Source organism: Amia ocellicauda, chromosome 18 (genome assembly GCF_036373705.1).
Source record: "Amia ocellicauda isolate fAmiCal2 chromosome 18, fAmiCal2.hap1, whole genome shotgun sequence".
NCBI lineage: Eukaryota > Metazoa > Chordata > Actinopteri > Amiiformes > Amiidae > Amia > Amia ocellicauda.
The window spans coordinates 22,834,254-22,860,631 of record NC_089867.1 but is presented as its reverse complement, the minus strand read 5'-3'; the positions used below and the strand labels follow the sequence as shown (position 1 = coordinate 22,860,631).

The window sequence follows — 26,378 nt, the reverse complement described above, 5'->3', positions numbered from 1 at the left end:
CTTGGAGATCTAATCTCTGCTGAATGAACTACAGAACTGTACCATATTACAATGAACAGCCCCAAAATTAATATCAGCTTTTCCCCTATAGGTACAAGGTTCTGATGTTTAGATCAGCCCTCTTTCATGGCTCTGCATGATGCACAAGAGATCTGGTGGTGATGTGTTTGTGTCTGCTCTGTTTTGTGCTCAATGCACTGGCTCAGATTAAATGTTCATATGTCAATGCTGCACATTTTAATATGGCAGGGCTCTGTAAGAAATATCGATGTGATTGGAAGAATCAGCTGTTTTCTGAGGTAACTATAAATCACACGGTAAAATCACACATTTACCTATTACACACAGGCAAAAAAATATATATATGCTGTTTAATAATAACATTGCTATATATATATATCAGTTGTTATGCATACACATTGAATAGATCACCTGATTGCAATTTATCCTTTCCATTTCATAAACAGAAATGTTTAATAACCTTATGGGAAAAGAAACAATAAAACACCCCAGCATATTATGTACTAAGGCACATCTGAGGATCCATTTTGCTGTGGAGAAATAAAAAATCCTGGCAGCTGATTGAGATGGGGATAAGCTTTAAGAGTGTATTATCTATACATCATTATAATCATCATCATCATTTTTCATCTTAGATATGTCAGCTTGGCACAAAATAACAGGAACACAGTGACAGCTCACAGCTTTTCACCATTCTTTGCTCTCATGCGAGTAAAACCAATACTCGTGATTTGTATGGGCTGAGAAAGACAGACAACCCACACGGGTGACCTGGTGAAGCACAGACACACTTGACCTTGGGATCTGGACCGGGGCCAAACCCAAGATGAAACCACAGCACAGAAGTCCACTGTACAATTGTGCTTCATTGTGTGATATGAGGTGCAATGATTTGCTGATTTCATGTAGTTTCATGGGGGATGATGTTTGATACAGCGTACTGGGGGACACATGCTGAGCGGCCACTCAGGCCCATATCCCCATCGGTCACTGGTGCTGTGATGTCATAGCATCTCCGCCATAGCCAATATATTGATGTTCATCAAAGAAATTAGTGAATTTTGGGACCATAAAACCATGAGCTAAAGCTTTATATCTTAATGGAATTTGATCACGACTAACCGACGGGGATACATTTAGTTACTTGGAGTCTAAGAATGAAAACAAAATGCACAAGTTAAGCGAGTGCATCAAAATCACATTCTCCTATCTAAGTTTGAAAGCAAGGGGCGTTCAGTAAAAGATAAGAGATTTATAATAGCATAGGTGCTGTTTTTAAATATATATACACATATACATATATATGGGTTGTAATCAACGTGGAAACTTGAATTGAGAAGCTCTTTAGTCTATATGATACAGTCAAACCCGCTTATAATGACCGCTCTTAACGTTATTCAAAGGATGACTTCAAACGAGTGTAAAGTCAATACTGGAATATACTTGTGGAATGCAGAATGCTGCAACAGAGAAGGATTTTCTAGAGTTTCTGTACATTCTGGTAGAGATAAGTAAATAAATAAATACACTGATAAATAAATCAGCCAAGCAAAATCTCCCTCATCCCTCTGCACTGCTATGCATCCTACACAAATGATAAAATAACAGACACGGCTTCATTCCTGGCTGGCTTAGCTGTAGGAAAGCTGCCAATTGATACCACCCTGCAGAACGTGGCCCAGTTTATAGTCACACGTTTCAGAAGCAAATTTTTCTGGACAGGGAAACAAGCTGGATGCATGACTTCCCTGCAACAGAAACAGACTGTTCCCACAGCTATCTGACAAGAAACAGCTGAAGACTAAGACAAGATACAAATATACATACAATACCATCGACTATATACAAACACAGAGCTAAATAGTACAAGGAACAACAACAACATATAAATGATCTTTTTCAGATTATCAAGGGATCCCTCATTAATAAAGAAGGAACCACATAATAAACTTGCCACTAGAGTTTTAAAAAGCAGGTAGTTACGGCCTTTGGGAATCTGGCCAGCGATCCCTTGCTCTCAGGGGAACAGGGCTGTAATCAATGACAGAACCTCTATCAGTATATTCCTAGCTTATTAAGAATGGTCACTATAGACTGATGGGTCTTTGTTACGGGTTTAACTGCAGGTCTCGGTCTCATCTTATCCCTAACTGAATACGGCCCCGAGTTTCAAAGTAGCCCCATGCACTTACCCCGGCCGATCCTACCTGGAATCCTTGGACGGTGATTCGGACTGTGTCCCCTACCTTTGCTCGGGTCGGGGTCATTAAAAGTTTGGGGCCCTTGGGAGCCGCTGGGGGGAGAGACAAACAAGGAATCAGAGTTATCCAGGATACTGACAACAGCCCGCATACACAGCCTGAACACTTTTTCTCTCAGTATTGGCTTGATTTAGAAGTTGGATTTAAATTCGGCGGCAGTATTTAGATAAAGTGCAGGAATGAAAGGGTTTAACTTTTGACTGGCAAGTCTGGGGTGTGGTTTCTTTTAAATTGCCTGTTTGTTCACTAACACTGTGAGTTGTACAGCAGTTACAGCGTCTTTTGACTGGAGGTGAAGGTGATTGTTAGCTCACTGTGGACCAAACACATATAAGATATATTGCATATTGAGAATTTACAGCTGATTTACTGAACTCATTGCAGATCCATGTGTTTGTAGTGTCTCGATGCTTGTGTGCATAGTATTGATGGGATAAGAAAGGATTTAGTGTGAGAGATATGGGAATGAAAGCTTTGGAAATGTAAATCTCTGTAATGCCGATTTTTTCCCTGTAAACACAGGCAGGATTGAGATGATTGAGATGGGTTTAGTGCCCCTGTCAGGGCCGGGGCTGAGTCCTTCAAGAATGGTCCCGTTCTTGTTCAGCATTTTCAGATGTCTCCAATCCCAGATATATGTGGCTCCTTAGCGTGTTGTCCTCCAGCACACAGTTGTGAAGTTCTTGGGAATCTTCCAATACAAAATCTTGTTAGATGCCGACTGCAGGGGCTGCTGGTTTGACTGAAGGATATGGCAAACAAATATATAACTGTACTCTCAAACACCTTTGGACAAAAGTCACCCAAAGGCTGTTGATATCTGTGCGGTGCTTTGTAACGCTACAGAGATTGAATGCCAACCCATGGAGAGAGATGGACCTTTGACAAAGACATGACAACTACTTCTGCTTCTGAGCGATTGTTGGTCGAGTAGTTGCTGTAACAGGAGCAGGTCAAACAAGACAAATAACAGCAAGGTGAACGCATTCAGCAGGCTAAAGGCAAAAGGCTCACATTCATAGAGATGGGAGACCTCTCTCTCACCAGGGCAGGATGGGATTGATCTCTCTAGAGACAGGACACTACATTGGTTAGTGACTCATTATGAGAGAAGACACCGGAGAGTACGCTCGTCGATTACAAACTCGTCGAGAGCTGATTTCCTTGTCTCAAAGCTTCGAGATTCGTTTAATTTGGTAGCAACGATGAGAAATGATAATCTACTGACCTGTTGAAGGTATATAACTTATTTGTATTATAATGATGATGAATAATAAGACAGTAATAGCACTTTCCCCCTACAACTCACCCCACCGTCACTTTCACTTGCTAGCAAAACCAGGCCAAACAGCGCAACCCACTTCACTAACTCGCTGGTTCCACATCGCTGGCGATAATAACCGCCCTTCGCTCTTAATGGCTTTGAGAATTATAATATATAGCGAGTAAACCCTGTAATGGGTTATGTAAATGCTTTACAAAATATATTTTATTCTTTTTTTAATGAGAGGGAAATGAAAAGCTGAACAATGTCACAGTTTTAACTCCATTAAAAGGGCCTGAAGTAAAATTAAAAAAATAGAAAAGCGAATGTTTATTCAAGCTCGGCTGCATGAAAACAGGTTTGTGTCAGGCAGTGTCCATGTATGGTAAAATATAGGTCAATACACGCTATTGTTTTATAATTACATTATAACTGTAAATTGTAAGCAGCGCGCTGACAGCAGCTACACAAAGGGATGGGAGTGAAAGATGTGCGGGAGGTTAGAGAGTTGGCACCGAGGGGAAGAGAAGGCAATTAAGCTGAAAAAAGGCACAGATGCTCCAAACAATTGTGCCTGTGTTTTACAGCTGACGTTTCCCCCTTGTTTTTTATTTATATATATTTCACTGAAATTAAAGTAAAAATCCCGCTTTTGGGGGTGAGCGTCTCTTGTTGAACTCGGAGTTCATTATATCCAGATGGACAATAGGCCTCAAAGCCTCCATGATGTTGTTTATTTCAGCAAAGAGAGATGGACAGACAGACACACAGACAATGAAACTGTAACATCAGACTCAAAGACAGACATATTTCATCTTTCGAAATATCTGTCTGTAAAACTGTAATTTGCCCCCTTTTTTACTTCAATGAATAAAATATCACCCTGGAGTATTAAACGAGTGCGGTGAAGGTGAAGTTTAATTATTCAGATATGCGCTGTTTATAAAGTTTAAAATGCAGGAATTACACTGAAGACTTTGAGATTGGAACTGAATCACGATGGCAGGAGCAAATCCTCTGATGTTAAAATGTGTGAAACTGGATTATTTTCTTAGGGCAAATATGGTTAAAATCATGAATATTCAGTATCTGTAATAGTGCACTAGTCCGCTGTCAACATATCTCTTTGGCTCATTTAGTAATATAAAATCAATTAAAGATTAATTACACATGGGCACTTCTCATTTCTGCTTTAATTACCTGATTGGCCATATATTCATTCAGCACGAGGTATAACATTTCTACTCTTAAAACTTACCCCAGGCACAGATGAGCATGAAATATCATACCCAAGGTTAATATGAGCTCTATAATCTACTGTTGATTAATCAGCGGGGGTTTATTAAACTGTTCTTTTATATCATTAATTATAAGTGTCGATAAAAGTTGTAATTACCAAGAAAAAAAACACTTCTACCTTCCTGAGATTTAAAAGGATTTGAGTTTTGGATTTGAGTCTTGCCATAAAATGCATTGTTTTATATATTGAGAATGCATTTCTGCCTACAGACTAATTGAGCAGGTAAATTAAATTAGAACTAATTAGAAAGGACACCCTTGCATTACACTATAGTAATACCATGATGCACCATAGTAAACATGTTGAAGGGAAGCCAAGAGCAACTGACCAGAAATGCTTTGTTACATTACCCCCCCACCCCCAAACGCAGAGTGAAAATCCACTACATTTTTTATTAAAGCCACTTGAGGTTAAGCCTCATTGAAGCTCTGTTTGTAAATGTTCAGAATTTTAAGTGAGTTCCAATTAAAAACAACATATGCACCATTTCAGAAACTCAGTGTGCTAAATTCTCAGGGTGAAAAAAAACAAGAGTTTAAAGCCGAGTTTTCCAGCTTTTGTAAGAGCACAGTGACTGCAATATTAATGGATTGAATCAAAACAGCAACGCAGAGGAGATGGCAGCTGGCAGCAAGTTCGAGTCGGTTACGTTGCTTCGGGTTCAACAGGTGACGTGTAGCAGAATATGTTAAATTCTCTGTATAGAATTAGGATGTATATCAAAACAATCATTAAACAGAACAACTCTTACAGAGAATAGTTCGTAGAACCGGTACAGCTTTGCAAGGCTTTGATTGTGAAACTACTTTTGATTTCAGAAAATGAACAAAACCTTGAGGGCTAGATTTCTGGTAAATAAAAGGCACAGAAACTAATACGACAACCAATCGATCATCACTGGTGAGTAAAACAAAGCAAATATAACTAACAAACAGTGAAACCAGCATTGTTTCTCTCACACAGCTTGTGTTACTTACACGTTTGTTTATTTTGTTTTTGTTTTACATTCCCTATAATGAGTACAAAATGATTACAGACAAACAAACAAACAAAAAAATCACAGGTCATGTTTTCTGGACTTCCCAGCAGACTTCATGCACCGTGCATTGGTCTGACTAGATCTATACCTCTGTTTTTATCTCAGTTCTGGGCTAGTTTGGCTGTTGGGTCTGGTTTAGTAGAAGAGTTTAATTTCACCTGAACAGATTACAGGGCTCCCACTGAATTTTATTATGGATGAATTTGATTTAATTATTTAATACTTTTTTTTTTTTGAGAGAGAGAGAGAGAGAGAGGGAGGTGCTCTGGTAATAATAAAATATTAATAATTCCAGTCCTTAACATTTTATCTCCCCACTCAACAGGGTGTCTGAGTGATTGTTGCTGTAGGGTATCGTGAGATTGAGCAGGGCCAAAATGAGGTGGCTTGCCTCCTTGTTTTCATCTGCTCCAACACCGTACAAGCCGAGAGTATAGTTCAGGGAGGGACAGACGGCCAGGAAGAGGTCCCTTGGCCAGCAGGGTGAGTGAGACAGCCAATCCTGGAGGCTGTCAGACCAACGAGAGGCTCGGCTGCAACCAGCTAATCCTGTTTTTTGGGTTGTTCTGCAAACTCGTTCATTTGCTTTGTTCTTCTTCCCCCCCCCCCCCCCTCTCTCCTTACTCTCCCTCTCTCGCCTTTAAGCAGATTACCCTACAAAAGCTTATGCTTCAGGAATCAGAGGATGATGTCATGCGCTGCCAAAAGCATCCCGAATCATCACAATGAGCAGCATCCGGGGCGTGTGGAAGCGCTCCACTTGTCAGTCTGGCGAAATTAAAGCAGCACTAAATGTGTGTCTGGCAGATGAAGCAGTGGAAACTGGGAATGTGTTGTTCACCCAGCTTTGACAAAGACACAGTGTTTAGTGTAGTGTTTACAAGGAAGTAGGGACATTTAGCAGGAAAGGACAAACCCTGCCATGTTCTCTATACCTGCACAGTGATTAAACATCCTTATACTGCCCTTTTTAAATGCATTTTTCCCGTAGAACACTCATTAATACCGTAAGCTAGGTTTATTTATGATCTGCAATACACTGTACCTTCCACAGAGATTAAGAACATAAATATGCAGGGGAAACTGAAAATGTGAAGACGCCAGTTGGCACTTCTCCTCCTTGGTAATGTAGCACTTGAACCCCCCCCCTCTTCAGTCGCAAAATTTTTGATCCATAAGAATCTGAAGTAAAAAACATACTCCCTCCCTAATCTGCCGTCTATCTCTCTTCCAATTTTCGTCTCTTGGTGCTGCTGTATGCATTGACTTGGAAGTGATAATGAAATCTCCCAGAGGGCTTCTTTGTTTTAGGATTAGAAGACTCAGTTCTCTTGACTCATCCTCTTACCCTTTAGCCTTCGGAGGGAGTTGACTGGCTCTCTCCCTGGCTTTGTCGTGCGGCTGCTTTGTCGGTTCAGAACACGGTGTTCGAATACGAAATCGGGAGTGTAGTTTTAGCAGGGCAGCCTTGGCAAAAATCTCCCTTGATGTTTGCCCAACATATTTCTACATTAAATACCCGTGCATGTCTGCATTTGAGTTCTCCCTTCACACGCGTCGTTATGCTATGCAAGCCATGTTCATTATACATTACATCCGTTCGAAAATACATAAAATGTGCTCCAAACATGAGGGAATGACAGTGCCAGTGCGGAAGGACTGATCTTCAGAGACATGTTATCCCACTGCCACCTGTAAACACAGACGTGATCGTGTGTGGGTCTCTGTTCAGCTGTGACAGGGGAGCCCTTTCATCTTGGCATCGGGAGATTTTCACCTGTTCGCCTCTGTGGGTGCGAGGGATTCGTTTTGACATGCGATGAAGGATTATCCAAAGCAAAATATATTTAAAAAATAATCACCCCGGGGATCTTATAAATAAATTATTACGTGGATCGAGAATTCAATATCAAGGACCCCTCATTTCAGTCATCGGATTAATATGGACAGGTCCTGCAATCTGCCGAGTGCCTTGTTTTCCTGTGTTTCAAACTGTCCTGTGGTTTTCGGGAGAGAGCCGAGACAGTGTCAGGAATAAGATGATGACGTTCAAGCTTAAAGAAGAGTTCGGTTGGTGTCAGAAACATTGAGCTGTTGACCGAATGTTTTCTTTTAATTAAACTCCAGAAAGAGGATCTGGTTGTTAGATTGCAGGTTATTTATTTTGTACGCTCATTAGTCTATGTATAAATCATGTTTCTCGCCATTCGATTTTAATATCAAACTGAATCTATTAAAAGTTGGCACAACAGGTGGTTCCTTGTTTTGCTGCAGTACTGCACCAGCAGGTGGGGGCAGTGGGACACTTTCATTGTGGTATTCCTGATTCAAGCTGAAATCTAAGACCTGAAGTCTTTATTTATTAATAACTCTATTTCATTCCCTTGCAACTAAATAATCTGACAGACCTTTCCCTAAAAGTAGACATTTGCAATTGTAATTCAATTTGGAGAGGCTCATGTTTGTTATGTCATTTGATTTAAAGAACAACACACAGACAAAAAAATCCATCCCAGTTAATGCACTTAATGAGGTATCTGTCTCTGATTCACTCTTGCTATTTGCACACGATGTGAATCACAAAACCTACTCGGAGAAACAATGACAAAAAAGTGGAGGTAAAAGAAGAAAGAAAACAATAGAATATATGCTTTTTTGGATGGATATGTTTGTCGGCATGGATCTTATGCCTCAGTCACACAGACTGTGCCTTCTTCGATGTGTGAAACAGAAAGAGAATCATAAATAGGTGATGGGCGGCAGCCTTAGCCACACGGGGGACCGATGGGTTTGGAGGTGCGGGTGGGAGGGTGATTGGAGAGGGGACTCACCCAGGGTGACCTCGGCCTGCATGGGCATAGAGAGGGCAGGGTGCTTGACCTCGCAGCTGAACAGGGCATCGTTGTCCAGCTGGGGGTTGAGAGTCCAGGTGATCATGGCGCGCACCTCCACCGTCCCGTCGTTGAGGGGGATGTGGGCGTGGCGGAAGTAGTACAGGGGGTCCGTGCTCTGCACCCAGCGCGGGAACTCTCGGCTAACCACCGTCTCCGGGATGACCTCGGTGGCGGGGCTGGGCTCGAAGCCGGGAGCCCCAGGGGTGTAGCCCTTCAGGGGGTTCTCCGTGAACAGCCGGGCCGGCTTGCCATCCAAGTCCAGCAGGGAGAGCGACTTCTGCAGCTTGGTGTCATCCAGCTCTCGGCTGATCAGCGGCCGTGGCCCCTTCAGCCCCGCGCCCTCGCCCCCTGCCGTGGGCTGCACATATGGGATCACCTCAATCAGCTCACCGTCCCGCTTGAAGTATACCTGGGGAAGGACAGAGGGGGAGTGAGTTGAGAATTGTGGTGTACATTTAGGTGTAACAACATTCGTCACATTGTGTCATGAGAGTGTCTTGTTTTTAGAATACAGTGGGAGTTTGGGATTTTTATTTAGCTCCAAAAACATGGTTCTGTCAGAATATCTTTTTCAACAACTAGGGTTTTAGGGTTTTAGGGTTAGGACTTTAGAGTTAAGGTTTTTGGGTGTTAGGGTTAGGGTTTTAGTGTTAGGGTTATAGGGTTAGGACTTTTTGGGGGTTTAGGGTTAGGGTTGTGCCACAACAACAAAGCTCCCAGAGTAGCAGTACAAGACAACAGCTGAAAACACCATTACCATACTTCCTCAGTGTCTGTATAATTTGACTTTACTTTCTACGTCACATGTTCAGTTTACACCTCAGGGGGACTTTATGCTAAACACGCAGACCCGCTGGGCTCTGTAAGTGAGTCAGAGGACGTTAACTCTACGCACTGTAAAACAAGCCCAATGTAAACTTTGGTTTTCCTCTTGGGAACACTTTCAAAGTTGTTACAGGGGTTTGGGCTTTTTGAACAGGAAAGGATTGAACATAAAAGTTGGGTATTTTTCTCCTGCAAGTTTTTTGTATCCGTTTAATTAAAACAGGAGGCTTAATTATCCCCAAACAAGGATTCATCTCTTTGTGTTTTATAGCGTCTGAGCTAGAGGCAGCTAGGAAATCGGGGGCAGCTTCCTACAATCATCGTGGATCGGCTTTGTTATTATTCTCAGTGCATATGTCCAATAAAGCATATCGGATTCATCTGGCTGTGCAGAGAAGTGAGGAGATGATGTTCTTATCATGTAGGTTATGTGATTTAATTCCTGCTATTATAAGAGTGAATATTATAATGATATTAGTTGCACTAGAGGCACAGGGGCTCTTGGAACACATTTTATTATTTTTTATTTTCCTATTGCTAGAGATACGCGCATAAGCTGTAGTTTAAGTGAACCTGTAATTTAAAAAAAAGCATCTCTGAACCTTTCAGAAGGGCTTGAAAGAGACCTGTGATTACAAACAAAAACCACCAAAACAAAGGATGAATAGGCAGCTCCACTCGATATAGTAATGCGTTTGGATTCAGGGAATGACAGTTAAAGACGAAAAAATGTATCTGATACTCCCTTAACATGTATTTGTACCCCACCCACAACCATTCTATTGTATAATTTAGAGGCCTGCTGGGAACATCTATTCCTGGTGTTTGGTCAGTGTATGAGACCCTGGTAGTGTCTGCAAGGGGTAAAAGGCGCACTATGAAGACAAATATCCCAGGCGCGAGGAATGTGCCCTCTCAATATTAGCTCATAATTGTCCTTTCCACCGATAAAACAGTAGTGGGTCTCAGATCAGCGAAGCAATTTGTCATTTCTACTCGGGACATCTTCAGGCGGAAACCTACATTTTCCCCAGTGAGTTACTTAAGTATTTTCCACCATCACAATCAGAATCCAGACATGCTTTTGAATACATGTTTACTCGTAAATGCATATGCATACTAGGGGTTTAAAGTGATTATTTTCATGATACAATGTCTGTCAATTCAAATCTCCTAATGCTGCACTAATGCTCACTAGCCAGCAGGTGGAGCAATGCTCCCTCCATCTCAGCTCTCCTCTGAACATCCATAAATATTAAAAAAGGTGAAAGGCATCACTGTGTGCTGCTGTACTGTTTATACATTACATTCACATAGGAATGCCATTGAAAAAGGGGAACTAGGTTTGTGTGTAAACATAAAAACTCACAGAATCACACAATTACAATGTCAAAGGTATGATCTACGGTAAATAATGTTGAGAAAGTCCAGTCAGAACCTTTAAAATATATACTCTAAGAATAATTTATAGCACTATACAATTGCCAAATGGTTCTATCATAAATAATAGACTTCTGCAGCCATCTAAAGCATCAATAATGTATTGGGTAACACTTCATTAAACATCGCAGACATCCTGTCATATTAAATAGGAATACCTTCGTTTCATTACATTTCTGAGGGCTTGGCGTGAAAAGAGAAATACATTGTTAAGGACCTGAGAAAAAATCTATAGTATTTGAGTGTCTTGTATTAAGTTCATTAAGTAGCAGAGCCAACTGTCAACAATATCTAGGATTTATCCCTTGTTGTGTGCATACTCTTGCCTTACAATTCCTAACACACTTTGTAACATTTACAAAGTATTACTTTTCTTTCTTTCTTTTTTATTTATCTCCTGGCTACATTCTAACAAAACTAATAGACACTGGCTGCTATTTTGTCACAACTGCCTTTAAAAATCACAATAAGTGCCGATCTGTTCCTGAAAGCTCTCAGAAGCAGTTCAGAGAAAGGAACTTCAGAATTAAACTTTGACAAATTGTATATCCTTTCACAAAGCTGGGGGAAAAAATAAGTATATATTTATAGCAAAAGAAGAGTTCAAAATCAGAGACAGGCAACTTTCAATGTGTTTTTCTTCCTATTTCATGACAGATTTGAAACCCCTACCTGAAGACCTGTCAATTTCGAGTCTTAAGAGAACTTCCTCCCAAAAAGGCAGTAATTTAATATCTGCTGCCTCTTTGCCTAACCTCTCTTGATATTTAGTTGCCTTCTCGTAGAGGCAACTTTGTGTCACTGGTAAGTTAGCCGGTGCTGCAGAGAGCCTGACAGCTCGAGATTGCTGAGTCCAGGCCTGGTGAACAGGAGGCCTTTGTTTGCATTCACAGCGCTTTCCCTTTGCAGCTCCCCTTCCCCACGCTTGTCCGGGAATTGCTCCGAACATCTTGTTTCTCATTCGTGGAGGCAGGCGGCTTTAGACTTAAATGCTGGGCTTTTTAATGAAAGGAGGAAGGCAGAACTAACAGGCCAAAAAGGGCGAGGGAAGCAATTATTTTATTTTGTTACGCAGCCAGTTTTAAAATCTTTCATTTTGAAGCAGACGCATGTTAGTGAAATCCCAACACTTTGAAAACTTCCCTGCTTTTGGGTAGAGGTACTGCAAATCGATTTCAAAATACTGCAGTGAAAATGAGACATGGAGACACGAGGAAGGGTACAAGTAATTTGATCAATCTTACATTTTTTTCATTTTTGATCCCAGTGGATGTGTTTTCATTTTCATCTTGTTGGTTTGTTACTTAATAGTCTCTATGAAAGGGTGAGACTGTTCTTCTCCGGCCTGAATGTGCTTGAATTTAAATTGCTTTGGTACTTCCTGTTTGGATTACCCTATCAGCCAGTTTTGGTATTATTCCTAATAAACAGAAGATCATAATGGCACCATCGAAGGCTGAAATGGCACCACTTGTCAGTGAAGTGCCTGTTATTATTGTATAAGTGCACATATCCAAAAGAGCATAACTTTTTTTCTTCCTTGAGATTACCTTCCATTCTTAATTAACTCCCACAAAAGAGATTCATTCTCCGTTTCACTCAGACTCAATCTACTGCATCCCAATTAGACTGTGTTAAGGCTGTAAAACTCTCGCTCACTCATTAGCTTCTCTCAGCAAGGGGCAATTTTGCCCTGTGTTGTGCGAGATGGCCAGTATTAACATTAACACTGTGCCTTTGGCTAATTAAGTCAGACTGCATCCTCGGTGCTGTAAGCTTCCAGCTGCACGGATCGCACACACTTTCACTTTTACTGGCACTGGACATTTCAGTTGAGTCTCGCTGGAGATTTAAAAATCAAATAGGTCTGGATGACGCATCAAGGTTGCTGTGGCTACCTGAATAAAAACCTATCAGGCTGTTAATTTATTTGTGATTGATTTAGTATTATTCTTTTCATGTTTTGCCTTACTTGTGCCGGACAACGGCAATTGAGGAACTGAACGAAGCATCTCCAGTTTCAGATTAGACAAACTGAATGATGCAAATTCAACTCTGACCAATTTCTCAGCTCGATGGCTCTTATACAAATGTGGCAGAGCGGAGCTGAATTATATTTACTGTCAGAGTGAAGTAATTATACTTTTTTCTTTTTTTGAGAGCTACTCAATGACATGCTTATAGCCATGTTGAAGTGGCACACAAAATGAAATCATGGTAGACATGGGTGGGCATAGTAAACCCCAAAAAACAATCCAATGGCAAAGTATATGCAAGGCATTATCACAGGAAAACACAGAGAAGCTGCTAAACTGCTGTGCACATTTCCAGTAGTCAGTATAACCGAACTTAAAATGCATCAAACATCTCCTAAAACTTCCTGTGAATGACTAAAAGGGGAAACAATGATTTTCTGTAAAACTCAGGACTATAGATCACCTGACAGATTTCTCTCACCGTTGCTTGCCATCGTGCTGTGATTTGAAGCTCATTGTGTTACACACCTAACGCAAACACTTTCATGATGTCAGCTTGCATTCATGCAGGAGCTATGTCCTCCAGGCTGCTTTCTGCCTAACGTCACTCATCTCACCAGCTAAACGACTTCCTTCTCCAGCGGCTGTGAGAGACGCATGCAGACAGCATCCTGGCACACCCTGGCACAGCCTGGCACACTCACCCCCTGCAGGAGCCGAAACCTAGACAGCGATTGCACTGGAATTCTAAACGTGTGGAGTGAGGCGTTACAACGCGTGCCACATACACATGGGCACAACGCGTTAAGGGTGTGATGAGCCTGATGGCACAACGCATGCTTTCCAGTTTCATTAAACTGCCACCCAGAGATTTTATTTCAGTACTTTGTCCTTTGGAGAACGAAGACCTACGATGGAAAACCAAGAAAGCCAGGAGCTTCGTGTCCCATGTAGGCCTTGTTTGAGTATTTTCTGGTCTCTTCAGCACAGTCTGTTGGCTTTTTAAGTTGATGTGATGGACAGAACCTGATCTGTAATCTGCACCTCGTGAGAAAGGCCAGTAAGTGAAGCCCCCTGTCTTTCTTTAATCCCATCTATGCTACTAAAGGTAAACAGCCATGGTTTACACCAGTTTCACAATGAGAACAATGGAGAGAGAGAAGAAAACAAAAGGTATGTTACTTAAACAGTATAAGCAACATGGGATGTCTACTGATATTTGCTCTCTGAATCGAGTCCTTTTACTATTGTTTGTTAGCTTCAATGTCATTTATTCTCGGTGCGCAGTGATTACTGGATTGCCCTGTCTATGGAACCTGCGGCTCCCAATGTACTCACTGCTCCCTGCTGCAATATGATTCATTGTGAAAGCGCTTTTGAAATTGTACTCCCCCTGAAAAGGTACTTTGCCACAGATAGCGGTCTGTGTGGAGAGAAAAAGAAGGTCAGCTCGATACTTAATTCAAAACTGTGGCATATTTCTCCAGTTGTGTCAAATGTAACTATGTCTGTCAGACGGGAAGTTGATATTTCTGTGTGGACTCATATCTGACAGGTTTAGCTGAATATCAAGAAGGAGATGATTTAAAACAACAGTCTGGTGTCCCTGTATAGAATACCAGGTGATTATTTAAATCCTGAATATTTTACAGTAAAAATCTACCTGCAGATCAACCTTAAGGAAGGAAACAAGGTGCAGCAACAGAAGTGGGAAAAAAATGCTAAAATGATACAAATCTGCAATGGTAAACCTTCATAATTATGTCAGTGGTAGATTTATCACTTGTTGTTTGGGTGTATGTTTTTGTGTGTATGTGCCGGTGTGTGTTTGTGTCTCAGCACTGTGACTGTACAACAGTGACCTAATACTGGAGTCTGGATATTGCCTTCAGGTTGCTGTAATTGCCGGGATGCTGCTTTTTCATTAGAGCTAATAAGCGGCATTAACGCACTCTCAGGCAAGCCGTGGCAGAAATGAAGTCTGTGCGGCCATTTTTCTGTTTGTAATTGAAACCAAGTCACTGGATACTCCACGGGCTCTGGTTTTTGCGAAAGGCAAGACGGTCAGGGACGGCTTCACCTTGTGGTCAGCATTCAGTGTCACTTAACTGCTTGGCTAATAAAGGAGAAAATCCTCCAAATTACATAATGAATAATAGATGTACATAGAAGAAAAAAGTATATATAATTTGTCAGTAAAGGCCATAATAGCTGTGTCTCAAAAATGACCTAACACTACGTTGCATCTCAACCAAAAGTACATAAACAGCCATGAAGACTTTGCTGGGGTGACTGAATACTATGAAATAGTTCAGCCACATTTCTCAAATAGTTGTTTTAGCTTTCAGCCTAGCTAGAATGGCTTTTTAGTTATTGAAGTTGCTCACCGCTCCCTTTTCAATCCTTACCGTAGGCGCAGGTTTTCCTCCGGACACGATGCAGACCAGGGTGAAGTTCTGGGCCTGGTATCGGCTGAAGGGCGCCGGCGTATCTGCTGCCACCACCGAGATCGAGAGGGGCGGCGCTGCAGGAGGAAACAGAAGAGCACGTTTCAACAGGACGCCAAATAGGACGGCACTGTAATATAGCGATCCTGAACATGAAATCGTTCTATTCTTTCTTTTATCTCCATTCTGCGCGATGAGGTTTAAAAAGGCACAACACTGTGTTATTATATATATATATATTCTTTTGACAGATATCTTATTCCAAGGGGACTAACAGGGCTTATGGTAATGGTGTAGATTTAGGGAGTGACGAATATCAAGGAAACCTTGAATTGTCCCTAACAATAACTCCTACCGCCTGAAAACCAAAACGCTAATGTGATTTGGGGGGAAGAAAACAAAAACAGCTTTCATATTTAAATCCACATAGATATTGTGGATTGACTGTACAGATTCTTTGGATAAAAATAACAGTGATTATTATTTGGGTGAGTTTGACTGATATTGTGATGAGCATCATGGTTTAGGTAGGCCTACACACTCCTTTGCCAGTAGAGTGAATGCAAACATATTTTTAGTAATTACTGTTTTATTAATTTAATGTATTTCAATGTATGGTGATAACTATTAAATATACATACAGTGGCACAATGATTTGGTGAATCAAGAGAGAAATTCTGGATATAGCATCTACTGTATGCAATATAGTAAAGTTGTGTTTATTTGTGACTGACTTATACCATGTTTTATGAAGCAAACTCATTTTATTTTGGGTTTTAGTGTAAACTACAACAAAAACAAATATGGTGTCTAGCTGATGAAATACACACAAGTTTCCAAGTTTAGAAAAGAAAATATCTATGAAGTGTTGTGTGCCATTTAATATTTACTTTATGTATGTTAAGTAGTGATTTTTTTATTTCCTTGGATGACAAGTAGTATATTCAGAGCACGACTGGCTTAGAAATGCTTAAAACCTTCTGAAATGTCACAAAAATCAAGCATTGAAAGGTTGCTTAAAAATATATATATATTTCCAGGGGAGCATTGCCCCAGACCCCCCTAGCAACAATGACTCCACCCCCCCAAAAATAATTGTTCCCACCAGTGTTCAAGCCAAACCTACGCCCTTGGTTTATGGTACTACAAGTACTATGCGGTAATCAATATAGAATAATATAATTACAACATCGTAAATGTGCAATTCTATGGCTAAGAAAGATGCTTGGTTAACAATCAATGAAGCACTAAAGAAAAAAGAGAGAAAGGAAAGAGGAAACCACAGAATACCATAAACAACAAGTGATTCAGATGCCATATAGGGCCATACTGCAGTCCCAGGCACAGGAGATATTTGCAGCACAGATATTTGCTGGGTCTATAGCTATAGAAGTCTGCTATGTCAACGATCACTGTTTGGAAAAAAGAAAGCACTCTGCGCCCTCTGTGTTACAAAATCATTTCATTAGGATTGGGAAGCGCACGAAGGCTTACATGCACTAGTGAGAATCGTTTACCTCTGAAACCGAATGCCGCACCCACGCTGCTTAAGTAAAGCTCAATCTTAAAAAGTGTAAGAGTGACTTGGGGAATTTAGAGAAAGGTGGCAGTTTTTTTTTTTTTTTTTTTCCTGTGTGTGTGTGTGTGTGGATTATTTTGCCAGTGGGAGCAGAGCGATGGTAAAGGCCTATTTGGAGGCCTGGCGGTGCGAAGGTCCTGCCCAAACAGAATGGGGTGAAGGGCAAATGGAATTGGATCTGAGGCAGCAAGCGGCTGGTTTGGGTTCGAAGCAATCAAACTGGGACACTGACCTATACATTTTGTTGACCTGTATAATGTGCGGCCGTTGACAGTATAGCTGTATTCGCTTGTGTACCGATGCTACTTTAATAATCTACTTTGCAGTGTCGTTTTTACCCAGAAAGCAGTACTTGTTGATAGTGTGATGTGTTTATAATCCCCCAAGGTGGATTTAAGATAAAGCATGCACACCCGGCTCCTTCGGCTTTAGCCCGGCAAAATCTGTGGCCGGCTACATCACCCAGGGAGCCAGACAGGCACGTTCCTGATCCCGCTCACAACAGGAAAACATGAGGCAGCCGTGGGTTGACACAGCACTATCAAGCTGAGAGGGAAACTAGTGAGAAATGTTACAAAAACAAATGGGAGTTGGCTCTTTTGCAGCGCTTTCGCATCTGCCTCAAAATATGGTTTTGTTTGCGTTTTCTCCCAATTGTTTTGCATTTCCACCTGTTACTCAGCCCCCATTGGGTAATTGTGTTGCGATTCCTTACACCTCTATTCCCTCCAATTTTTTTGTACCACTCTGAATGCCCAAATTTGCTAATGGGAAAGAAGTGAGGAAGGGAATTACCACGACACTGAGCCCCACAAACCGAATCTGCATCCTCACCTGATTTCTCCTCATCGCACCGACAGTGCCAATAACAAAGAGCCACACCGAACGTCTACGAGCGCTCGGCAAAATATTAAACTTGACAAGAGAGTAAACAATGGGGCACAAATCACACACAGGATTGCCTCGCTGAAATGTGCCAGAGAAACTGAGGCAACTATTTGATTTTCCTTTGGAATCTGAATTAATATGGAACTTGCACATGCACTTACACCCCCCACCCCCCAAAAAAACAAACCTGGGGTAGCTGCCGTGTTTTGCTTTGCCTCTTGTTAATTGCTTATTGATGTTGCGTATACAGTTTGGAAATAAACTCCATGGCAGTTGATTAACTGTCAGGGCGCCATGCCTCGATCGCAGAGCGGACGAGAACTCTCTTTCAGCAAGGTTTGAATAAATATTATTTTTAATAACGGATCGTCTTTTTCATAAAGCCATCGACTGAAACATTACCTGTCATTCCACATGATGAATGGGAGTATTGACAGATCCGTACAGCAGCAGGAGCTGGTGTGGTCTCGATAATTGACTACTTCAATTGCACACATATAATGGGATGTTACAACTTTCCATTATGTTTTTAATTCACAGTATTGTGACACCCAGAACCATGCTACGATGTAATGGGAGGGATTTCATAATATAACCGCTTGTAGGCCTGGTAAGATAACTTTACCCGGGAAGGTTTATTTACATCTGTAATGAGAACACATCATTGCTGGTACACCGATTTATTTGACTCACTTAGGATGTTAATTTGGAAATTTAGACTAACGCTTGGAAACACATTGGTCTCATATCTCTTATGGGGAAGATACTTCAGTGAAAAGGACTTTGTTACTCAGATGTTCCCAGTTTAAGACCCACACGTGTCATGAACTACCAGGGCTTTACTGTGAGCTATTTACTTAATCACCTTGTGCTTTGTCCTTGAGATTAAATGTTATACCTAAAGTAAGTAACTGCAGCAGTGATTCTCGAGGCAGTGCTCCCTCTAGTCCCTGTAAGTCGCTGTGGATAAAAGCATCTGCTAAATAACTCATTATAATTGGAAGATAAGGTACTGCTCATGATCTGTATGAACAGAAATATACTTGCATACGCATGCAGACAAATAAACTATCTAACATGGTCCAGTAAAGGCTGTCAGGACTCTGCAGAATCTCTGAGCTGGTTCGGCTATCCAGGTCTGCTCAATCAAATGAAAAGACTAAAAATTACAACCCAGCAGGTGATTTGAACAGAATTGAAATACGTGATTTTGCAGCCCAGCCTACACTGTTCCCTGCAGGACTGGCTGCTTGGTACAAAAATGCTGGATATCCTCTGTCACAGAAACTGCAATTATGATACAATCAAATGATGTCCCTGAAGATGCTGGGATATCAAAGTGGTCCCGATCCCAATAAGGCCTTTCTGTCAAGCGCTGGGTGCTTTGAATAGACTGATCTGAGCAGACGATTCCCTCAACAGAACTCGAGAACTGTTCTGGATTGCATGATGGATTACAGATTTAATATTTGATGCCTGAAGATTGTTCAAGATAGCGTGTTGCTCTTGGTTCTGGTTGCTCTTGGTCTGTCAGAGCTGGATGAAACCCTCACAATATTAAGCACAGCTTTTGGCACCTACATAATGAAATGTAGAAGTTTAGTACATGGCCTGTGGAATTAATTCATAGTGTCTCTGACCCTAAACTGATTGCTTTTCGCCCTGCATTACAGTAACAACATTAAATCCCTTTATTAAGAATTCACCGGAATCATATCAAAATTATTATTCATTAATAATATGAGAAATGTGTGTCTATTCCTAAATCAAAGCATGGGGATACTTCTTCTAATTGCCAGTAGAGCTCTGTTCCACATGATGAATGGGAGTGAATAGTATTCCCTGAGAATGGGTGTGTATTCAGTAGACAAAGCTCCAAACTTTCAGGAACGCAGTTTATTAAGGTACTCGGATCTATGAAACAAATAAAATAACAAAATATAATATGCAGCTTCCTCTGGTTGTTAGGTTGTCAGTGGCATTTGGGAATGGATATCTATTTCTGATAGCATCATCATTAGTGAGAGCATCGTAAAGAGCTCAGATGTCTGATGAGTCTGTCAGGCGGTTTTGAAATATTCTGCAAGAGGAAGGCCCTTGGAGTTTATGATTGGAGTTCACCTCTTCTTCAACAGCTAAATGCAGCAAAACGTCATTCCAGCAGCTGACATTCTTTTGAACTTTCTGTGTAGAGCCAACTGTTGTTAATGAGAAGGCAATTCAAAAATACATACAGCCAAAGTCCAGAAGGTACAAGTTCTTTTTTAATTAATCTTAACCCCATCTTCGCTGCAGAGTGATCTTTTCCTCAGCTTGGTAAAGCTTAGATGTGAATGAGGAATACATAATTTAAGGAATTAAGATTAATAAACTAAATGTTGATAAAACATTGTAAATGATTAACAGTCAGTTCTGAAAACAACCTCTCTTTTCATCTGTGGAAAGACAAATCTCTTTGTTGGGAGCTGTTAGTATTTTAAGCTATCATATGTATTTTAATTAGGATTTTAATGATCTCAGTGTTTATTGTTATTGTGATGCTCTTATCCTGGGCAGCATACATTCAGGAAGTTACACAGTTACATAATGTACAGTGGTCTAATAAAACGTGTTAATACAGTCTACAATGTCACACACTCGGCATAGGAGGCAAGCATGTCGATGTGAGCGTCAAACACAAAGGCTGACAGAAATGAATGTGTGTGCCTGGAGTGCTGTCAACTATATCACTAATTACCACCTTTTCAATGCATTTAATTTCAAACCATCTGATTTCCTTCAGCTATCCTCTGCTTCATTCTGGGTGATTATTCCTGTTTTCTAAATGGAGGCTACTGATAAAAGGAGTAAAACTGTAAAAAAAAGGTTTCCTACAAAGATTTGATTCATGGAAAATTAGTCCTTGAGTTATATTCACGTCTTATACGGACACTCATAATTTACTGGATGTCTCGTAATCGCGTTGGGTTGCCAGGGAACTTTGATGTCTGTCATGGGAAATGCACTGGCTTGTAGGGCTGTGTTTGTGCTCAATAGGACTGCTTAGAAACATGTGGCCAGACCTTAATAGATACATAGTTGAGAGAAAAAATGTCCCTTTGTATTCTGATTTAAATGCTGATAAAAAAGGCTCCCACATACTTTGATAAATCATTCAGTATGTCTCTTTGGACCCCAGGCTGTATGTTGACACATTCAAGACATTATGCTTGGTAGGGGTCCAATTGTGAATGAGAAGATTTTGTAGGAGAATTTGTATTTTTTAACAGCTTTGGAGCAAGTTTCTGTGATACGATCAGGGAGGTGTGTGTGTGAAGAACATAAACCCAGATCAGGCTTTGCTCGTTTGTTTCCTCAGGCATAATATATACTGAGTTCCTTGGTCAGTTACAGGACTGGATAGAAACCGCTTCATTATGCAGATATCCATGTGCTTCTCTCGTTCCTAACCTCCTTTATCTCCTGTTTTCTTACCTAAGGTGTATGACGCACGGATACCGAACAAAGACGAGACCGGATCGTTTTCTCAGTTATGTAGAAGAAGCATTAAGAAACTAACAGGCCAGGATTTGGGATTACTTCACTGCTCGGTGCATTAAAACTTGTCTTTTTTATAAAAGATCAACAACAAAAATGCATAGAAATGAACGGTATTACAATACCATAAAGACTTGTTTTTATATTTATCAAATTAATTAATCTCTTCCACAAGTCCTCAGTCCTGAAATCAATGCCTCTTAAACATGGAGAACATCATTTGATTGTCCTGGTGCGTTATTGCGATTTGTGTATAATATTTATCTGAAGAACAGTACTATAATAGAAATATATTTGATTTAATGGTGTCCTCACTTGCTTAGATCCTATGAAACTCCTTCTAATCTAACCTGCTGTTAGGTCTTTTCCAACGCTGCAATGTTTGTCTTTGATGTCAGGAAAAAAGCATAGTCAATAGGTTCGAGGAGAATGAGATTTCATTTGCAGCACAAAATGGATAAAATGGATAAAAGGGATATATATATATATATATATATATATATATATATATATATATATATATATTCTTTTTTTTTTCTTTCCCCCACAGTTTGTATTTCTTTCAGTCTTGGCGAATCACAGAGAAAAAAATAAATAAACGGAGAAGGCTTTAACCAATTACGAGGTGAAAATGCATTTTTAGTTAGCCTAAGCAGAAACACCTGCCACTCCATGAAGTTCCTGATCCCCGAGAGGCAGGGAGAAGATAGAGAGCAGGTAATGCGGCTGCATGTTTGTGCCCCCCTGTCTTCAGTTTCTTTCACTCCCACGGCTAATTCACAGAGCCTGTCTTCGCCTGTCTGTCTGGTGCAAAGTGACTCGTCTTGTTAAGCTGCTGCCCACTGGACAACCCGATAATGAACACTTAGTGCTGGACAACAAAGACCGGTGCTGGAAACGGGGCTGGCAATCTCGTCCTGCGCTTGCTCTCACAGGGTTTGTTGCTCCGAGGAAACGAGGGAAGAGGCCAACATTAGGTGGAAGATGGAAGACCGACCGTGAGTTAATTATCGGGTGTGCAATCAGAGTTATATTCCCCTTCCTATTCCCCTTCCTATTCCTCAAGCGTCTCACACAGCTGCCCAATGCCACCACGGCCACAACCTCATACCTCACTGCTCTGTCCTCCTCTAAAAATAGCCTCAAATGGGATTTTACGGAGTCTGTAGAGGAGTAGGACATCTTAACGTGACACCCAAAAGAAAAGGTCTCTTGGGTCTGGGGAAAAACATTAAAAAAAGAAAGGGATTTAGTACTTTTGAAAAACGAGGGTCTGAAAGTGGGAGATAAACTCTCCGAAGTCCTCAGTCTATTTCTACATACCTTTGAAAGCTTCTGGCGATCCTGGTAACTGGGAAGGGTGTTAATTAGGATCTCTGGGGCTTGGAGACAGATAAGGTTATGAAGGTCAGTCCAAGCCCTCTTTTCGTGGGGGAAAGTAATTTACTGATAACTTCCTAATGAAATCTTCCAATTTGACTTTTTAATTAGGACTCTTTTTTTTTTTTGCTTTAAAAGTCATTAAGTTGAATTTGTTTTGGTCCTCCCCTCTTTATGTCCAAATGAGAGATTTTTAGCGGCACCATTTAAACAAAGGGCAGGATTGGATGAAAAGTAAAGACAAACTTTGAAGCTTATTAGAGGGAAATTGAAGAGAACTACTACAAAAATGTAGTGTTTGTGTTTGCTTACTCTGTCGGCCTGCCTTAGCATCCCTTGATACTGTTTGCTTACGATCATTTGAACATATTTTCATTATAAGAGTAGTAGGAGTAGTCAGATTTAAACCCTATTAGTAGTCAATTGTCCTGGGACTTTCAAGGGGAATTCTGGGAAGTGAATCAGCATTTAATTTCATCATGTTGTGGAAAACTAAAAATAAATCACAACAAAAGGAGAATTACATTCAAATTGTCAGGACTATAAAGAATCATAAACATTAATGCAGTGCTTATAGGGTTAATACAATGTCTTCTGTTGCCATTAGATGAAGCTATGCAAAAAAACATGAATAGAAATGAAAGAATATAAAGAAGCTGCATTTATAATTAACTATTTTATTTTATAAACAACACTATTACCACAGTGTCTACACGACTCGTGTCTTTAAACCAGACAAACTGTTTTTTTTTTAGTTCTCCCAGGGATCTATGGAAAAAATCAACCTTGAATTTCAACACGGAAGCGGCTAAAACCAAGGCCTTACAAGCATAATTTACTAAACAAAATGCGGCTTTAATATGGCAAACGTACAGGAGCAACAAAGCCACCGAGATCGAGGATTCTGGAGCTTAATGTATAATTTATAACAGTGAAACAAGAGGGGAAATGCAATTGGTGTCAAACACTAGTCAGAAACAGAGAAATGCTCTGCTCTTATAAAGGAAGAAAGTAAATTGTTCTTCTGCATAGGCTGATAAAGGATTTATATCCAGCGAGATGTATGGGATGTTCTTTGCGTTTGTTCTTGGTAGATGAGGGGGAGAGCGCTGAGCAAAGTTTTTTTTGAGAGTACAAATGAAAGTAGCTTGGCCCTGTTTACAAACCTCCAAGGAATGTCTTCATTTGAGGAATCCCATAGAGGTTTACGATCGGGATCCTGAGGCAGACCTTTGTATGATTATCTTCACGGCAATATTGACACTGTTTGTGAATCACCGAGACTTCATTCATCACTGCTGCCATCAAAGCAGCGGAGGACGCTAAGATGAAAGACCCATTTCTCTGACATTAAAACAGGTGAGAAAATACCTCCATTCATGCTTTCATTACCTTAAAACATGATTCATGTTCTTATATCCTTTTTGGTTTTTATTCTTGTTCTATCATCTTGGGAATAAGAGGCCCAATTGAATCCTAACCTGCCAAGGAAGATAAACAGAGTGCGAGAGCCATCTGTAAGAGCCCGACTCACTTCCAGGAGGGCCTAAGACAGGGCCGTGAAGGGATAAACAGCAAACGGCACCAGAAACCAGCTGAGAGGAACGAGCGTTTCCTCTGAGGAAAGACGCTTTCAACCGAACGTTGGTTAGAGGCTCGCCGTCCTAATTCGCCCTTTGAAATCCCGTTCCCAGGACGAGCCAGGCTGAGAGATAAAAGACACTGAAGTGCAGTTAATCACTTCAGCATTGTGTTTTAACATTTGCATTCCCTACCCCCCCCAACCTTCCCTTCCCTTCATTTGCATACGTTATTACCGAGCTGTCAGCTGTTATCGTGCTCCCTAGGGAGTCCAGCATGTAGAGGGAGAGAGAGAGGGGGAACTTGAGAGCCGGCCAGACTTGTGATTGTCAGGAAGAGAAAGGGCAGACACAAGGAGACAAAAGCCAGCGTCACATCTTACAGCTTCCCCGGATTTGGAAGCCATTAATCATGTGGAGCTCTTATGGTACATAGGCAAGGACTTTGTGTGTGTGTGTGTGTGTGTGTGTGTGCACGCGATTAGAGGGGGAAGGAGTTTCTTGTGACACTTGGAAGAAAAACATCCAACGACTGTCAGCTGAATCCCTGGCCTTGGCAGTGCTGTGTTATTCTGTTAATAGCACTATAGTTAACTAAGTCTCTGGCAACATAACATGGCCGCGCTGACAAAACACCCAAAAGCCTTCACAGCGCCATTCAGTCATCTGCGTTGACCGTTAAATGGGTGTAAGGGTTCAGCACAGTTGAGCTTTTATTCCTATTAACCTCCATTTCTCCACCCTCTGTTTTTATTATTGGAGAAGATGCCTACAAGCTAACTTTTCAACGGTGGACTGCAAAGGAAAGGTTCTCCCGTCCATAAAGAAAAGCTTTCACACCAGACCTACAGCTGCTGAGAGAAAGGGCCTATTCTGTGTCGTTTCCCATACGTGTACAGAGATCACAGCCAGAGATGAACACAGCGGATGAAAAATAATGACATTCGCCCACAGAAACAGGCTTTTTGACAGGATTAATTGAGCGACACTAAAAAAGTGGCCAAACACGTTATATAAACAAATGATACTGACAATGGGGGTGTGGGTTATTGAGCCCCACATGGGACATTTAAATAGATCACACGTACAATCAGGCGTTTATTCAGCAGGAAATCGCTTGGTTATGGACTTTTGACTTCTGCCTAAAAACCGAAGTCCAGTTTAGCAGGCTGTAGCTTTAAGGTGACGGAGAGCAGAAATAAAAAGGACTTTTTCCAGAGTCACGGCACGTCCGTTAATCCTGTGCAAAGTGACAGATGGCCACCCAGTGCGGTTCCAGTAATACCACGACTGCCCCCTCACCCTGAAGTCCGCACTTATGCAGGGGGGGTGGGCACAATCTGGCAAAAGTTGGCCTCTTTTCTCCTCGTGGTCAACCGTGTAATTTCGAGAGAGTCCCTTAAGGATTTTCCCAGTGTACGGGATGTCAAAAGACAAATTGGTTGATCAGTGCAGTCGTAAGGCCTGATAGATACGCACGTTTTATGGCACCTAATTTATTGACCGAAAGAAAATGGGTCCATAAACTTATATTAGGGCAACGGGAGACCGCTGGTGCCATATAATATCCATCATCTGACTCCCAGGTCTGCGCAGGAATATATGAGAAATCCCCACGTGCTCTCAAACTGAGCTCCTTTTATAGGACGGGAGACCGGTGGTCAACAGAGCACGTTTGGGTGCTGCGGTGCCATTTTGGGAAAATATCTCAATAATATTGACGCTTGAGAATTTCGCTGAGAATTTCGAACTGAATATAAAAAAAAATGCTGCGAAAAAAACAACTAAATTTATTTGAACGACCATTTTGAAAAGTGAGTGGATTGATTTCCAAACCCATTCATCGAAGAGCAGCAGACCTTGCTAATTGGGTTTAGGAAATCCGGTGGACCGTGTCTGTTTACGATGTATTACATAGATATACAGATATTTACATAAACATATATC

The 26,378-nt window shown here is 41.1% G+C and overlaps 1 protein-coding gene and 1 long non-coding RNA gene across 3 annotated transcripts in view; one reads left to right on the top strand and one right to left on the bottom strand.

Annotated features, from left to right (window-relative positions):
• LOC136713831 (uncharacterized) overlaps nucleotides 1-8,149 on the top strand; it is a 32,999-nt gene extending 24,850 nt beyond the window's left edge. The window contains exons 2-4 of the long non-coding RNA XR_010804981.1: nucleotides 5,665-5,746; nucleotides 6,211-6,368; nucleotides 6,534-8,149. This is a non-coding gene — a long non-coding RNA (uncharacterized LOC136713831). The remainder of the gene's footprint in view (nucleotides 1-5,664; nucleotides 5,747-6,210; nucleotides 6,369-6,533) is intronic.
• LOC136713830 (immunoglobulin superfamily member 21) overlaps nucleotides 1-26,378 on the bottom strand; it is a 193,712-nt gene that overhangs the window by 5,157 nt on the left and 162,177 nt on the right. The window contains exons 5-7 of one of the 2 annotated variants that reach the window (XM_066691049.1): nucleotides 15,429-15,544; nucleotides 8,717-9,188; nucleotides 2,214-2,314 (exon numbers count right to left, since the gene is read on the bottom strand). In XM_066691049.1, the coding sequence (XP_066547146.1) occupies nucleotides 2,214-2,314; nucleotides 8,717-9,188; nucleotides 15,429-15,544 (689 nt within the window). The remainder of the gene's footprint in view (nucleotides 1-2,213; nucleotides 2,315-8,716; nucleotides 9,189-15,428; nucleotides 15,545-26,378) is intronic. The other variant, XM_066691050.1, reaches the window with a different exon arrangement.